General features: G+C 41.7%; 1 protein-coding gene across 1 annotated transcript in view; it reads right to left on the bottom strand.

The window, feature by feature from the left end:
• The window catches only part of LOC140354011 (nuclear receptor subfamily 2 group F member 6-like), a 15,247-nt gene extending 745 nt beyond the window's left edge, over window positions 1-14,502 (bottom strand). The window contains exons 1-4 of the mRNA XM_072438824.1: window positions 14,167-14,502; window positions 8,713-8,807; window positions 2,145-2,476; window positions 877-1,123 (exon numbers count right to left, since the gene is read on the bottom strand). Of these exons, the coding sequence (XP_072294925.1) occupies window positions 877-1,123; window positions 2,145-2,476; window positions 8,713-8,807; window positions 14,167-14,435 (943 nt within the window). The 5' untranslated portion in view covers window positions 14,436-14,502. The remainder of the gene's footprint in view (window positions 1-876; window positions 1,124-2,144; window positions 2,477-8,712; window positions 8,808-14,166) is intronic.
• Between the last annotated feature and the right edge of the window lie 2,531 nt (window positions 14,503-17,033).

The following is a 17,033-nucleotide window of genomic DNA, read 5'->3' as shown; positions in this document are numbered from 1 at the left end:
CAATATATTCATCTTTGAAGCGCCCCCTACAGGTCGGACAACTCATTGAACCAAAATGCAGTTAAGATTTAGATATTTAAAATGTTGCTAAAAAAGTGTTAAATTGTATAAAAAACTGATCTAAAATGCAACCTGGTCGTATTTTCACGCGCACCTCTCCACAAACACAAACCATGCTTGACCTGGAGGAGCCTCGTTCTGCTCATTTCCATGGAAATGTGGTTCATTTGGCTAAAACATCCCACAATAAGACATAAAACTTTCCATGGAGAAGTACAGTTTTAGTTGTCTTTGTCTACACTGTTGTTTTGTGTACAATTTACAAACTGCGCTTTTACTGCAGTACACGTCCTCAGTACAGTATTTTCCGGAGTATAGGTCGCACCAGCCAAAAAATTCATAATAATGAAGAAAAAAAACATATATAAGTCGCACTGGAGTATGAAATGCAGTTGCAAGAGTGAAAATAACAAGTAATATTACATATAGGTTGCTCCGGAGTATAAGTATAAGTGTACTTATAAGTATATAAATATAAACTTGAAATAATTGCCGTTAAAACAAACCAGTGCAATATAACAAACACATAAAATGACAGCTGGTTTAGCGGTTCTGAACATCTCACTAAATGTTTCTACTGCTTTCAAACAACAACATGCCAGCTGCTGTAGGTAAGAAAAGCCAACTTGCTTTAAAGATGAAAATGGGATTTAATTAAGTTAATTTAAGATGAATCAATTCAAAACCAAATGATGTAATAACCAATAATGATTCAGGGCCCCGAGGCCCTGACCCCGCCTAAACTCCTCCCCCTCCGGCGGTTCATCCTCCGCGGCACACGCACACAAACACGGCGAGTTTACGGTAAACACACACCGGGCGAGAAGAGGGCGATGGCCTTGAGGCAGCTGTACTCGGCCGTGTCCACCTGCAGCCGGTTCAGCTTGTCCACCTGGTCCTGGAAGACGCGCACCTGGTCCATGAAGGAGACCACGCGCTCGGCCGACATGGGCGACGAGTGGAAGCCCGCCGCCGCCAGCAGGGGCGCCATGTGCAGGGGCAGCGCCGACTGGGCTGCGTTGAGGATGAACAGCTCACTCCAGCTCAGCCGCAGCAGCGCCACCTGCGGGACGGGCGGAGGGGAAATGCACTCGGTTAAAGGTGTTTTTGTTGCTTACAAAAAACGTTTCCAGAGAAGTTTCCACAGAATATTTGTGACTTCAAGCGGGTTCTGTGGAAACTTCTGGGCAAAGCATCTTCATTATTTACACAGTGCTCCTTTAATTAAAGTCTATATGACAGGTTAGACACACATTTACCGTATTTTCCAAACTATAAGTTGCACTTTTTTCATAGTTTTGGCCGGGGTGCAACTTATATTTATATTTATACTTATATACTTATACTTATACTCGGGAGCGACTTATAAGTGATATAATTTGTTATTTTCACACTTGCAACCGGATTTCACACAGTGCGACTTAAATATGTTTTTTTCTTCTCTATTATGTATTTTTTGGCTGGTGCGACTTATAGTCCGGAAAATACGGTACACACTATTATATTTCAGATTTAACTTTTTTTTTTGATAAAATATTTCCGATTTTACTAAACATTTTGCCCATTTGTGCCCACTTTGACCATTTTTGTAAAGTTTATTTTTGTACTTTGTACTACATAGAGGTAATCCCACAACTGTTACCTAGCAGCCATAGTAGTGTAACCAGACTGTAAACAAGAGCCAGAATCCACATAAATGACACAATAGTTATGATTTGACAAACAATAAAACCATATAACACCTGTCGAATGATCGTTTAAACTGTAAGAAAAGTGTAAACTGTCTCTGTGTTTTCAACAGTCGCGGTCAAGAGGTCGCACATTGATGACATCACAGAGGGATTCAGTTATAGAACTCAGCTCTCTCTCCTTTTTTTTTTTTTTTTTAAACGGTATAGCGTAAAACACATACTTTGAAGACGTACAACTACAATAGGTGGCGGTAAATGCACCTTTTCACTTGGCTGTTTGTCATTTAAAAGTTTTATTCTTCAAATTGTCTCCACAAACTGCGACTTAATAAAAACAGGAGACCCTTGTACTTTAGTACTTTGTTACTTTGCCGATGTGAAGTACCATCTCACCTGCTCGGACACCGGGAGCTCGGGGAAGTACGGGATGTTCCGGACCCACTCGATGGTGCTGAACAGGAGCCGCGCCGCCAGCTCACAGATGCTGTCGATGCCCATGACCGAGCCCCCCCCGGACCCCTGCATCTGCGCCTGCCCGTACGGGGCGCTGAACCGGCCGCTGGGGTACGGCTCGGCGCGGAGGAGCTGCGAGATGAGCTCCGACACCGGCTGACCGTTGAAGTAGTCGGGCCCCACGTGTCCTCCGCCGGGGCCCCCGACTCCGGCCCCCAGAGAGCCGGGGCTGATGACGGCGTGAGAGGGCGGCACGCGACCTCGCTGGACCGCTGCGGGCACGAGAACGCACGTGTGTTAGTGTTTAACTTTAATAAACCTTATCATCATTGTTTCACTCACAGGTGTATTATGACGTTTTCACCTACCCCCTATCTCCGCCCACATCCCTAGACTCAGTCGATTGGTTGAAGAGTTAAATTCAGACTCTTAGTGACGCATGTCGAGTTCTAAAACTTTAATAAACCTTATCATCATTGTCTCACTAGCAGGTGTATTATGACTTAAGTTTGTCCTGCAGCTGTTTTCACCTACCCCCTATCTCCGCCCACATCCCTGTACTCAGTCGATTGGTTGAAGATTAAATTCAGACTCTGAGTGACACATGTAGAGTTCTAAAATGTCCTGTCGCGACTTTTCAAATAATAAAAACATGTAAATGACGATCCGCCACCTGTCGTTTTAGGGGGCGTGGCCTGCGTTCGTTCAATAGGAAACACAACAACAGTTTCAGATCAATATTGTGGTTGAATAATGATCTACTTATGATCTACTTTAGTTCAAAATTAAGCACCTGGAAAAAGCATAATACGTCTCCTTTAAGTTTATTTTCATGTTGCATCAGAATGTGATAAATGTGATCAAATGTTATTATGGTTTATAATAAATACAGAACATTTACTACTTTGAGTAAATCTTTAGTAGAACTGCATATTTTCTGTGGGAAGAAATTGTGAATCCCATTTTTTTTTGCATTAGAGTCAAAAATAGCATAAAAATTCATCAATACTGAAAATAAATCGATAAATAAATCACATAAACATTTCCTGAACAGTTTTGAACAATGGAAACATTAAAAAGCGTTATTTTGAAAAACATAATTTTGTGTTTAAAAATACATTCTATTGTATAAAAACATATTATTGAGTTTGACTTTAACGATTACATTTAAATTCTTGGTCGAGAGATACAAATACAAACTTGTAACAATAAAATAAAACAGTTAAAACAGTTTTAGAACGATGTTAAGCTTCATCAGAACTAATATACGACCACATTATAACAAAAAGAAAGTTCTGCTATTTTGTGTTTTGAATTACAGTCTATTGTGTAAAGAAAAGAGGGTTTTTGTTCGTATCGTGCCTTTTATATTTATATCGAAAATGGCGTTTGATGTTTCCGTATCGTGACAGAGAAAGACTCATTTTCGAGTAAAGATTGAGCTGAAAACACGGCTGCAAATGGACAAAAACCAGTCAAAGAACGACAGAAAAGCTCACGATGAAACGGTGGAACGTCGCCCGCGTTTTGATGCAAACGTCGTGAGAATCGCGTCACATGTCGACCAAAGGGAACATGACCTTTACCTCGGAACACAGACCCTTGTTATGACCCGCACGCTTTGGTTCAAGGACAACACACACGCAGTAGCCTAAATACTTCAAGAATATACTCAGTTTGTGCAGTTTTGGCCGGGGTGCGACTTATACTTATATTTATACTTATATACTTATACTTATACTCCGGAGCGACTTAAATGTGATATTATTTGTTATTTTCACACTTGCAACATCATTTCATACTCCAGTGCAACTTATTTATGTTTTTTTCTTCTCTATTATGCATTTTTTGGCTGGTGCGACTTATACTCCAGAAAATACGGTAATAAAAAATAATCTGTTTATCATTCTTTTAGTTTATCATTCTTTTAGTGCACCTACAGCGGTTTAAGAGGAGAAACTGTAAGAAAACCTTTATTTGTTCCACACTGGGGAAATTCAACAGCAGCAGAACAGAAACATGCAACAAAAACTGGATAAATCATTTTAAAAATAGGATTAAATGTCTGTTTTAGTCGCACGCCGCTCCACATCTGTTTGTCTTATAGTTCAATACTTAATGAAGCTCTTTTTACTTTGAATTTAATTAGGCCCGAGCGCCACAAGCTGGCGAGAGGCCTATTAATCTCGTAAGGCCGTGCGAAGCACGGCTGCGAAAGTGCGCACGTAGTGCGCACGAAATCGAGCGCGAAGCGCTCGCCCACTTCCAAACACTCACTAACGCACTCCTTCACTCACGCACGCCCCGTGCATACTAATTAATAGTAGGAAAATGGAACATTACCGTTGTAAACGGGCGAAGCCCGTGCAAAAGTGCGCACTAAACGAGCACTTTACATTGGGATGACGACCGCGAAGCGGTCGTCATCCCCATATAAAGCACTCATTTGCCCTAAGTAGCTCACGAATACGTTCCCCATCTCTTGCATGTTCCATGCATATAAGCATGTAATGCAAAAATTGAACATTATTACTGTATAGAGGGCCAAAAACACAAAGTGGGCGGAGCCCACTCAAAATTAACGAAAGTACCCGTCAGTGACCAGGGACCCACACCATGAGGTAGGAAAGCGCGAGCGCTTTCCGAAAATGTATAGTTTATGATATTTGAAAAATGGGAAACATTGTTTTCGCATCGGAATATTCTTCTTCTTCTTCTTCTTCTTCTTCTTCTTCTTCTCGGGACCAACCCCCCTATTTTTCACCCAGTGAACATTGACGAAAAGTCACAAAAATGTTCACACCTCTAAAAATCGTGCCTCTCTACATTCTGGCTATTTCCCTTTTCTAAAATAAAAAAAAATTGGCGCGTCAGCGCCCCCAAATGTACCAAAAATGCATTGAGAGATGGGAAATGACCCAAAAAAAATCTGATCGTAGAATCATGAAATTTGGCGCAGAGGTAGATGGTGACAAGAGAAGTAAAAAATATTATTACGGCAACGCCGTCCGCCCAACCAAATGTCGGCCATATTGCTTCAAAAATGGCTAAACATGATTTTGGAGTTTTTCCAAACGTCGTACTTTTACGAACTCCTCCCAGGGCGTTGGCCCTAAAAAGCTGAAATTTGGTGAAAATGCTACTGAGGAGTGGGACATCAAAAGTTATCCAAATTACATTGATACCTCTCACGGTCTAGAATTTCAGAAATCTCCCATATTTAAAATTTCTGCCGTTTGCGCAGATAAAGTCCGAATTGCGTCAAATTAGAATCAGTTGTTAAACTCTTTGCCCTAAACCCACTTGAAGTGAAATAAATTAATTTGGCGCCACAGCGCCCCCTACAGATTTTATATGGAGGTTAAATGTTTAGTTTTGCGAAATTATATGAAATTTGACACACAACTCAATTTTAGCATCCCCATCAAAAAAGTCAATGAGAGCCATGTCATAATTGTTATGGCGTTGCCGTAACGATGACCGAAACCTTCCATGTTATTCCAATGGGGAAATCGCCAGAACATGTTTACACTTTATACTTTCACAAACTCTTCTTGGGGCGTTAGCCCTATTAACCTGAAATTTGGTGAGACTCATCTTCAGGGGTGGACCATCAAAAGTGATCCACATTTTTATTCAAAGAGTCACGGTGTCTGTGCGGCAAAGCCGCACATTGTGCCAAGAATTCAAAATAAAATTGCTTTTTGATGGTAAAACAAAGGGGAGAAGATGTGACAGCGTCACAGATTCAGCAGTAGGCGCAATAAAAGAACAATTGGGGCGCGTTAGCGCCCCCTCCTCTTGCGGCGTGGCGGCGGCGTGGCGAGGGCCGATCATTGCCGCTTGCGGCTATATTTTTATGATTATTATTGTTATGTTTGTTTGATTATATTATTATTATTTATATATTATTTGCATTTATTTTTTGTTTTATTTATTGAGAACCCCAAGAGTAAATGTTTGTCTGCCGAAAATCTGAAAATGATGAATAAATACATAAATAGATGGATGGATAGATAAAAAAATAAAAATAAATGCATTAATAAATATGGTAAATAAATAAATAGACTTAAATCTGACACAGGAGATTGCTGGAGATGCTCTTGCTTTGCCTGTAATGTTTCACATTATGGCCTTCTTAACTTATGTCTTCACATATTCAGTCATGAAAAAATCTAACTAAATGTTTCAAACAAGAGTATAAAGTGACATTATATTTAAACCTAAACAAACACGTTTAAAAACATTTTTAAATTGACAAGCTAGACCAAACCAGGACAAAACCAGGACCAAACCTGGATTAAACCAGGGACAAAACCAGGACCAAAACTTGACTAAACCAGGACAAAACCAAGACCAAACCTGGACTAAACTAGGACTAAAACAAGACTAAAACAGGGACAAAACAGGGCACTAAACCAGGACTAAACCAAGACAAAACCTTGGACAAAACCAGGACAAAACCTGGACTAAAGCGAGACCAAAACAGGGACTAAAACAGGACAAAACCTGGACTAAAACAGGACAAAACCTGGACTAAAGCAAGACTAAAACAGGACTAAACAAGGGACAAAACCAGGGACAAAACCAGGACTAAAGCAAGACTAAAACAAGACTTTATGCCTCTGTCTCAATAAGTCAAAAGCGCACGATAATCCCAGCAAATCTTTTTCCAAATGTACAACTGTGTATAAAAACCCGATCTGCAATAACCAGAGAGCAGAATAAAACATTTCAATAATAAAAATAAAGTCTATAACGAGTCTTTGGAGGCACTTATTCGACCTTCTACAGCCCATAACGAGCAGCAGGCGGCGGTGCACGTGTTCCGTGGAAACACTCTTGAATAACCGGAGCCCAATATAACCCTGCAAACTGTCGCCGCGCTGCACATCATGTTTGGGGCCTGGATCGCTGACAGCACCTGAAACACGAGCCCCGCGGGGCCCCAAACATACACACGGAATAAACAAGGAGGCCAAACTACGGAGGGATCGTGTTAGAAGAGAGAAAATGTCACGGTTTAACCATGAGTCATGATTGATCGGTGTCTAAAATGCATTTCTATTCATGTTATTTTCTTTATTTTGCTTTTATTACCCAAACCAGTGCCTTTGTATAGATGGTAATTAAGTTTGCAGTCATTTCAAATCATATATTTTGGGGGAATTCTTCAAAAACATTGGCCCCGCACGTCGATCTGCAGCTCTAGATTCTTATAAGTTATATAAGTCCATTACAGGTGTTTTATTGCTCAAAAATGCCTCTTTTAACCAAAAACGTTCTTACACTGAGCAGTCATGTCCCCACAGATCTGACCTGTAACATTTTACACTTTTCCATACTGCATTTCCTTTTATGCCTGTATAAAAGTGTGTACTGTTTTGTTCGAGTCTAATGTATGTAATTTATATGGAGGTGAATTACTTAGTTTGTAGCTATTACTATTTAATTATTATTATTATTAAAATCTGTCTAGATTAAGGTGAATTTAACATCTTTTTAAACAAACATAACACAAAATACACACATTTTCTTGACGCTTTTCATTTCGACTTTGCCATTTTTGCTTAAATTGCACTTATCAAACAAAACAAATCAAAATAAACAAACTAAACGATTACTTTTACTTACAGGAAGTTGAGTAACGCGTCCCTGATTGGTCAAAACAGATGTCATTACACGTGTTGTCCCGCCCTCTTTCACAAATGTCTTCCGCGATTGGCTGAAAAGTTCGAGCGTTTTCGCAGTAGAAAAGTGGCGTCGGAAAGCCCGGACAAGGTGAGCTTTTCTAACATAAAATCATCACAAATTGCGTTTGAAATGTATTTGAATGTTAAAGTTAGACGTGCGTCATGTGTGTAAGTTTAAAACTGTCGAACAAGTGTTGTTTTCCTTTTTAAAAAGTGGGAAAACACGTGGTTCGCCGAGGCATTTGACCACAAGAGGGCGCCACAGCACAACTCCATGTCTGTATCTCCAATTAAGGAAATAAGAAGCATATATTTCCCTCTAAAATAGATGTTTTTGCCCTTTTTAGATGATTTGTTGCAATAATAAAATACTGTTATTAGTTCACTATTGTAAAAAATATTTAGATAACATCCCACTTTGTCATTATGCATTATAAAAACGTGAGATTTACAGATAAAACATATTTATACATCTTTTTCTCGCTAATAAATCCAGACTTTTGCGTCGTTTTGGTTTTCTTGGCTGCAATGTTTTGGCATCTGTCGCTCGTCCAGTCTCTCTTTGTTTGTTGATCGACAGAACGGGAAAATCCTATTGTTTCACTGCAGTTTATTGAGTTTAAATTGACATAAGCTGCCCCGCCACATTGAAAACGTGCTCCTCCTTTTTCTACATAGAAATATATTGTAAGACAAAACACGAATAAATACAAAACCTTTCGTAATAAAGAAGGGAGGACGTCACAGGTGTTTGGTCAAGTGCATTTTGACTCGATAAAGCTGCACAATTGTGTTCTAAGTGTTTTGATTCTCACCTTCTTTGCGCATGCCGACCCTGAAACACTTCTTCAGTCGACAGTATTGGCACTGGTTGCGGTGGTGCTGGTCTATTTGGCATTCTCGGTTTGATCTGCAAATGAAAACACAGCCATCAGCCACGGTAAGTGCGTTTTAATCATATTATGCTTTAAGCTGCAGAAAAATGACAGTGCAAAATTTGTTGATTATGATCCACCGTTCCAGAAAATATCACCGCACTAGAAAAATGACCATATAAGATAAAATAACTAGTTAATAAGTGCTTTAAATAAATAATAATATCCAAATTTATCTTGGTTTGAGTATATTTTGCCAATGGAACAAGCATAAAGTACATTGTTTTACTTAAAATTAGAAAAAGACAAGCGTTTTCTCACTTGAATTGAGACTAAAATGCAACTACACTTGAAATAAGAACAAAACTTGCTTGTTCTATTGGTAAATCCTATTGTAGAGATAAATACTATTATAATATATGTCACGTTTGAACTTATTTACTTAAGATTATACAGTTTTCCAGAGCGTGTTGTACAAATAATGTAATAAATAAAAGGTGTTTGTATGTATAAGTCTGCAGCTCTCCATCGTTTTACTATTCGGTTAGTCTTGCCGTGAGCCGTTCGATTAATCGGTCTGTTAATTTACAACGCAAACGTCACACGATGAAAGGATTTTGACTCAAGTTTGACCGGATGAAGCTGAAGTGAAGCCGTTTGAGGATGCGGGAGCACGTTTATGGACTTTTCCTCAAATTTACACAGTTTCCACAGCATTTTCATAGAATTACAGCTCAGTTTGAGTCGATTCTTCACAATTAATCGCCGAACGTGTCGCAGGAATCGTTTATATCGGTCACTCAAACCTCCACAGCTGAAATGTTACTATGTAGTTTCCTGTCACTGTAAAGAAAAAGCGCGTCCGATTAAATATTCCGACTTTGGAGGAAGAAATGTGACTTTGCTTTGTGTCAAAACTGCACGATTCGAAAAACAAAGACGTGTTTTTGTGGCGTGTGTTGGTTTTTTTCCACACGTTTCACTCTTTTGTCGAGAATCCGCCTTTGGAAATGGCCGTTGACGTCGCCGCGCCTTGATTTACCGCCCGTGACCCCTGTGAGCGGACGAGGCCACCACGACCTTTGTAAATCATCAGTCGCACACGCGCCCCCTCCCTTTTTTTTTTTTTTTTACTGCCGCTCTCTTGAAAACCTTCACCTTTTCTCGCCCTCGATGTCCCGAAGACGTGAGCGCCGTCCGCCGTTTTCCCTCCGTAATAACGTCGCCCGTCGTGGACGTGGTAGCGCTCTGATCGACTCGCCGTGTTCCACGGGTTGAGAATAATAGCGGCGTTGACCTTCTGTCCGCTGCGATCACGTGGCTGACCTTCACGAGGCGGCGGCGAGGTTTTGTTTTGCGGCGCGAGCGTAAAGGGCTAAAACCTGCCGTGCGTCCAGCTTGCGGAAGAATACGAGGAATAAGTCTCAAAACGCCGCAGAAATGGCAGGGAAAGATCGGGATTTTGGATCGCGCGGGCTCCGAAGCGCAAACGAAATGCAACAGCGGCGGCGTTATTCACTCGAAATGTCAAAAAAACAATGCACTTTTCCAGATTTTCATCAATAATCTAGGTTATTTGTAATTTTCTCGCTCTAAAAGCTTTTCAAGAGGGTAAAGTATCAACAATCTCAAGGGAATTAATGAAAAATATAACGTCTCGTACAGAAAAATACTTCAAAACAGCACGTTAGTTTTAGTTTAGAGGCAGAAAACAACGCGCGAGATATGAAAAATAAGTCTTCAAGTGCCACTCGATGAAGAGAATGAACTGCATTGAAATAACAAAGCTCCTTTTACGAACAGCGAGGTGAAATATTCATGTTTTATGTTAGGCCAGACAACGCAGAGGAATAGGACAAAATATTACATTTAAAGATATCAGTTCGGAACTTCTCCTGTTGTTTACTCACATAAATGTAAGAAAAAAACTTATTACACTCTTTTCATCATGTCACGTTTTCATCTAGAAATAAGGCATTTTATGTGTGATAACGACTTATAAGATACAAAAAAATGTAGAGGGGATTTTGTATTTCTTATTTAGCTTTTGAAGAAACAAGATCTGACAATAAAAAAATACCTAAAAATTCGAATTTCGCTTCATTTTTTAGATTTAAAACTTGAGTAAATCAGGTTTGGAATTAGGTATCAACAAATCCTTCGGTACTTTGTGTCAAACCCTTGTTCAGTTAAAGTATATAAAGTTTGGTGTGTGTATGAGCTACTTTAAGGGCTGATCTTTATGTCTCTGAGGGCGAAAAGTGACTTTGGACAAAACTGAGAAGTCTATGCATGAAGTAGATTAAATGAAAGAATAAAAACAAATTAGGTGCAAACTGGATAATTTCGATGTTTCCATATAAACGCCTGTATGTCGAGAGAGTAAACTGACAAAAAACATGCTACACAATATTAAAACTTTAGCATTAGCATTAGTCGATTTAACGATGGATTATGTCTTAGTCGACCGACATTTGTTAATCAACAAATTATTTTGTGATATTTGAAAGCATTTTTATTCCCAACAGCAGAAATGAGAAAGCTTGAGGTGAGTTATGTTGAGATTTGGGAGTGAATTGTGAATTGTTTAATCAGATTTTTTACTTTTACACAAAAACAACGGCGTTATTGAACCAAAATGTTCAAAAACAGTACATTTTTATCCTGTCTTCGTCCATAATTTGCATTATTTGTAAATATTCTCATATTCTAAAAGCTCATCACAATGATAAAATATGAACTCGCTCAAGGGAATTAATGGAAAAAAAAGAAAAGTACATAAAAACTGCACATTTGTTGGCAGAATAAACTCATGATTTACTCTCTCGACTCCATCTAACTCCTCCCGCACCTTTCTTCTGATATAAATCGTTACCATACCAACAAACTGCTCATAAAAGATGTTTAAATGGATCAGTCACTCCAGAAACGGCAGTGAACTCTCTTTGTGTCTTCTCCTTTCTGCTGTCGTCCTTTTTAAAACTGCGTAATTCTATTAAATTAAGAGTCGACGAATGAAAACGTCGCTCGATTTCGACACAATCGATCGTTTAATCGCCGAACAAACTCAAATTATAGAGATATTTAACAGGTTTGAGAGCTTTTACCTCGGAGAACGTGTTCAGTCGACTACAACGCTGATGAATTGGACAGAATGTGACGTTTAAGAGTGATTTTGGTCTATATCTGGTCCAATAATAACACAGTAAACGGTGAAGAAACGTCTGTGTTGAATATCACATTTAATTCTCATCGTGGTTTCAAAACGGAGGAAAAATGTTAGCATTGTGACGCTAATATCAAGTTTAAATTTCGTTGCAATCGAGTAACATTCTCCCTTCATTGACCCTTTGTGGCCGGAGTTAGCGCTACAATCGAGGCACATTTCACTGGTCCCAGCTCGATCTCGGTTCGATCCCGGTTTAAGTCCTCAGTTTGGTCCAAGTCTAGTCCAAGTTCGGTCTTTTGTTTTGGCGTGTGTTCTGTTCACGTTAAATATCACGTTCTCCTTTTACTTTGAAGGATCAACGCCAAAAAACCAAACCTCGCTCCGTCTGTTTGGCCTTCCCGCTGTTGACTTTTCATGACAGTTTAACCAAATTCCATCGATTACTTGGGTTTTGTCGTCAGGGAAACGAACCGTGGGAGCACAACAATTGCGCGTAAAGGATTTTAAAAGGCTCACAGTTTTGGACGTAGTTTTAGGACAAAAGTCGTATTGTTTTCTCCGACCGTTCGACCCGAGGCGTTTGAACCGATCGCTGAAACGTCCCTGAACTTTCCCGTCACGCGCCCTCTGGCTCCAACGCAACTCCGTGACGTCTTTTTTGTCCCTCGGCGTCAAAGGTGAAGAAGACCGGGCACATTTTGAGGGCATAAGTTGAGTCGGCGGTAATAATCCAGTCACAAGGGGGCAGACGCGAGCGCAGTACAGTATGCGGCGTTTCACGATGTATTCTGCTGTTTGAATGCTCCTCTTTTGCCTTTTACACCCAGGAGTTTTGAGCAAAGTGACAAATATTAAACGCGAGTCATTACTATTCCACCGGAGACGTGTTCCTCGGCAGCAGACGTTTGGGAAAGTGGAGCAAAGCAGACGAGAGCCATGAGAAATAGAGAGTCGTTTACATCTAATTACGACGTTTTCCCCCCTAAAGCCACGATAACTCGTTTTATGCATTCACTAAATAAATTAACTGTATATTTTTGGGTTGTGGGGACATTTTATTCGCACTAGATTGGATTTTTAAAACGTTTTTGTAGTAAAATAGCATTTCAGCAGTCGAATGTTGAATGATTAACATATACGACTCGTTATTGACACTAATTAACCATTAAACTGTGTCATTCAGTGCATTTGTTTGGAGCAATGTGGAAGTACTCAGTTTACAGGTTACTTAAGTAAAAGTACAGATACAGAGTTAAACAAATACTCAAGTGAAAGTAAAAGTAGTGCAAAAATCTACTGAAGTAAAAGTTTTGAAGTACCAGGTTTAAATATGTACTTTAAAGGCAAAAGAAAGTACATTTCTTCATTTTCTAGTGACTTTTTGGTGTATATTCTTGTTTGATCTCAGCTCGGTCTGGAACTCAAAACCTCATGGCAGAACGTCATCATAAACCCGCCCAAAACATATGAAAACTGCTTTTTACTGTCTGAACTCAGAAATGTAGTGGAGTAGAAAGTACAGACTCCTGCTCTCAGATGTACTCAAGTAGAAGTATCCATTGTCATTTAATTTTAAAATTTTTATGTTTTACGTTTTTAAATTTATTTTTATACATATTTTTATTTCATTTTAAGCATAGATACCTAATTAACTACAGTACTTTTGCCCTTGTACTTTGTTACTTTCGCCACAGACCAAAACTAGAGTCAAAACTTTGATACATTTGAACAAGTATTGATGCTAAAAAAGAATAACATAAAGAAAGTACTTATGTGTTGTGTTTATCGGTTAAAAAAAGGGCGATTACACCAACTTGTCTAAAAATAAGTATTATTTATCATTATTGTGGTATTGGAATCGGTATTGAGTATCGAACCCAGTCCCCAGTATCGTGACATCACTGATACTGGGAAGTGACCGAAAGTGAATAATTGCTGCTTTTCGTTTACCGTATTTTCCGGAGTATAAGTCGCACCAGCCAAAAAATGCACAATAGAGAAGAAAAAACATATATAAGTCGCACTGGAGTATGAAATGCGGTTGCAAGTGTGAAAATAACAAATAATATCACATATAAGTCGCTCCTGAGTACAAATATAAGTATAAATATAAGTATAAGTCACGCCAAAAGTATGAAAAAAGGGTAAACTTATAGCCCGGAAAATACGGTAGTTTTTTTTTTCGTGACTCCGAACGCGTCGAGGCTGCAGTTCCCCTCGCTCACCTGCAGGAGTAGTTGAGGTTCCTTCGCACGCTGCGCTTGAAGAAGCTCTTGCAGCCCTCGCACGTGAACACGCCGTAGTGCTTCCCGCTGGACTTGTCGCCGCACACCACGCAGTCCACCACGCAGGCCTTGTCCTCGTCCGCCACGTCCACGTCGCTGCTGCCGGCACGCGGCGAGCCGTCCTCGTCCTCGCGCCGCAGGTACGACTTCTCGCCGAGACCGTTCGTGTCGCCGTTGGGGTTTCCCCAGCCGCCGCTCACCATGGCCATGTTCACCGCCCCGAACGACCCTATGTTCACCGCTGCCTGTGACTGTGGGACGTCAGGAGAGCGCCGGAGGTGCTGCCATAAATGTCCAAACGTCTCAGAATGTTGGCAAAAATGGCAGAAATCCTCAATAAATGGTGACGGTGAATCGATCTGCGGCGGTTAATCGGCCAATCGTGACAGGTTGACTCAAAAACGTAATTGTAACGGTATTTTGAGAATCGTTATCCGGACTCTAAAACACCTATGAAAATACTTAAATCAAATTGTTAAAAAGGAATAAACTGTTTTGTCGATAATACACTTTATCTGGAATATTCTCTTCAGTCTCTACGTTTCAGCCTTTATCTGGTTGTAAATGTATTTAAAAAGTCCCAATTTACAACAGAAACAATCGCTTGGCTCGTCGACCAATCGTGAAATGAACCGGTGACTCGTCAACCGCTGAAGCGATCGTTCTCTGCAGCGCCGCTAAACCTCGTCTCGTGTTCAAATCCCACAAATCTGACGCAAAAAGCCGTATTGTCCGAGCGGCTTTTTGTCCGTGCGGATTTTCTAAAAAAGCGTCTCTTTCGTGACCTCTCCTTCGCCGTGCGGTCGCAGGTCGCCGCTGCTTTTGTATAATCCGCGCTCGAGCCTATTCACGCCGGCCTCCTGACCTCTGATCACGTGAAACGCGACATCGGGCGGTTCAGAGTTCACGACAAAAAAAACAGAGAGAAAAGGTCGCCTCTTTTTTCACAGGAAACAATAAATTAGACCACTTTCTTTCTTGGCCCCCTCTTCGCTTGCTTCTTCTTCACAAGTACCTCACCTACTCTGCGCTGTCATCGAGCGCCACTCAGAACCGCCTCCACCACTTTCAAACAAAACCCCCCGAAAACGAAAACGTCCACTTTTTTTCCAGACCGGGTTAAAAAGAAGAGGAAAAAAGCAAGAAAAACAACAAAAAAGCCCTGCCCTCCTCCACTTCTCTGCGACTTCAAACTAGTTGAACCAGTTCGGCGCTATCGGCACATCTACCCGACTTGTTCCGACTGTTTTGGACGAGAGGCGAGAGAGCGTGACACGGGACGGGCAACGGAAAAGGAAAGAAAACCAAAAAAAGAAAAAAGAAGAGAGAATAAAGTCCAATCGACAAAATCTCAATTCTGCTTCGGGGCCGACACAAACGCACGCTTGTCCCGCTCGACCTTTAAACTCCCCAAAAGCAGAAGCGGGAGAAGAGAAGAATGCGCTCTTTTGACGAGCCAAAAAAGTTCCTTCGCCGTCGTCAATGGGAATAAAGCTGTTTTGTGGCGTTCGGCAGCTGCCCGCGTCTCAAATGTCAAGTGGGAACCACGAAACGATCCCGAACAGAAGCTGTGAAACCCGGTAACGGAGCGCCGTCCTCTCCGTGGTCATCGGCGGCGGTGGCGGCGGTGGAGGTCTTGTCCAGCATTAGCGGCGGCAGCGACTCATGACCGGCTCTACATTCCCCTCCAGCGAGTCATCGGCTTGACCTTCTTTTTTCTTCTTCTCTTTCTTCCGCCTTTGGAATAAATCAGTCGAGACCAAAAAAAAAGAAAAAGAAGAGGGCGCAGGAGAAGTCAAAGGCGGCGTGGCAAAGTTGACCTCCTCTCCTCCTTCAGCGGCGGCGGCTCTGCCCGAGCTTCTGCCGTGTGTGTGTCCTTTAGCGAGAGTGAGGCGTGTGGCCGAGTGCGAAGGGATTTGACACTGCTATTCAAGCCCTGCCGTTGCCATGGCGCCGGGTGCCTTATAAGGACGGCAGCAGTCAAAGAGCACGGGGAGAGAGGGAGGGAGGGAGAGAGGAGGGGTGGAGAGAGACAGAGAGAGAGTTAAAGAGCATGGAGAGAGAGAGAGAGAGAGAGAGAGAGAGGGAGGGAGAGAGAGGGAGAGAGAGGGAGGGGGAGAGGGAGAGAGAGAGTTAAAGAGCATGGAGAGAGAGAGAGGGAGAGAGGGGAGAGAGAGGGAGAGAGGGGGGGTGGAGAGAGACAGAGAGAGAGTTAAAGAGCATGGAGAGAGAGGGAGAGAGAGAGAGAGAGAGAGAGAGAGAGGGAGGGAGAGAGAGGGAGAGAGAGGGAGGGGGAGAGGGAGAGAGAGAGTTAAAGAGCATGGAGAGAGAGAGAGGGAGAGAGGGGAGAGAGAGGGAGAGAGGGGGGGTGGAGAGAGACAGAGAGAGTTAAAGAGCATGGAGAGAGAGGGAGAGAGAGAGGGAGAGAGACAGAGAGCGAGTTAAAGAGCATGGAGAGAGAGGGAGAGAGAGAGGGGAGGGGTGGAGAGAGAGAGTAATGGAGCACAGAGAGAGAGAGGGAGGGGGGGTGGAGGGAGAGAGAGAGTCAAAGAGCACAGGGAGAGAGGGAGGGAGAGAGGGGGGGTGTTGAGAGAGAGACAACGAGAGAGTTAAAAAGCATGGAGAGAGAGGGGGAGAGAGAGGGAGGGAGGGGGTTGGAGAGAGAGAGTTAAAGAGCACAGAGAGAGAGAGAGGGGGGTGGGGGAGGAGAGAGAGGGTGAGAGTCAAAGAGCACAGAGAGAGGGATCGAGCAAGAGAGAGAGAGGTGGGAGAGAGGGACAGAGTCAAAGAGCACAGAGAGAAAGAGG

This window comes from Eucyclogobius newberryi, unplaced genomic scaffold (genome assembly GCF_026437365.1).
Source record: "Eucyclogobius newberryi isolate DKJ021-1_F unplaced genomic scaffold, fEucNew1.0.hap1 SCAF_9, whole genome shotgun sequence".
Taxonomy (NCBI): Eukaryota; Metazoa; Chordata; class Actinopteri; order Gobiiformes; family Gobiidae; genus Eucyclogobius; species Eucyclogobius newberryi.
Note: the sequence above shows the minus strand (reverse complement) of the source record. Positions and strands in the feature narration are given on the sequence as shown.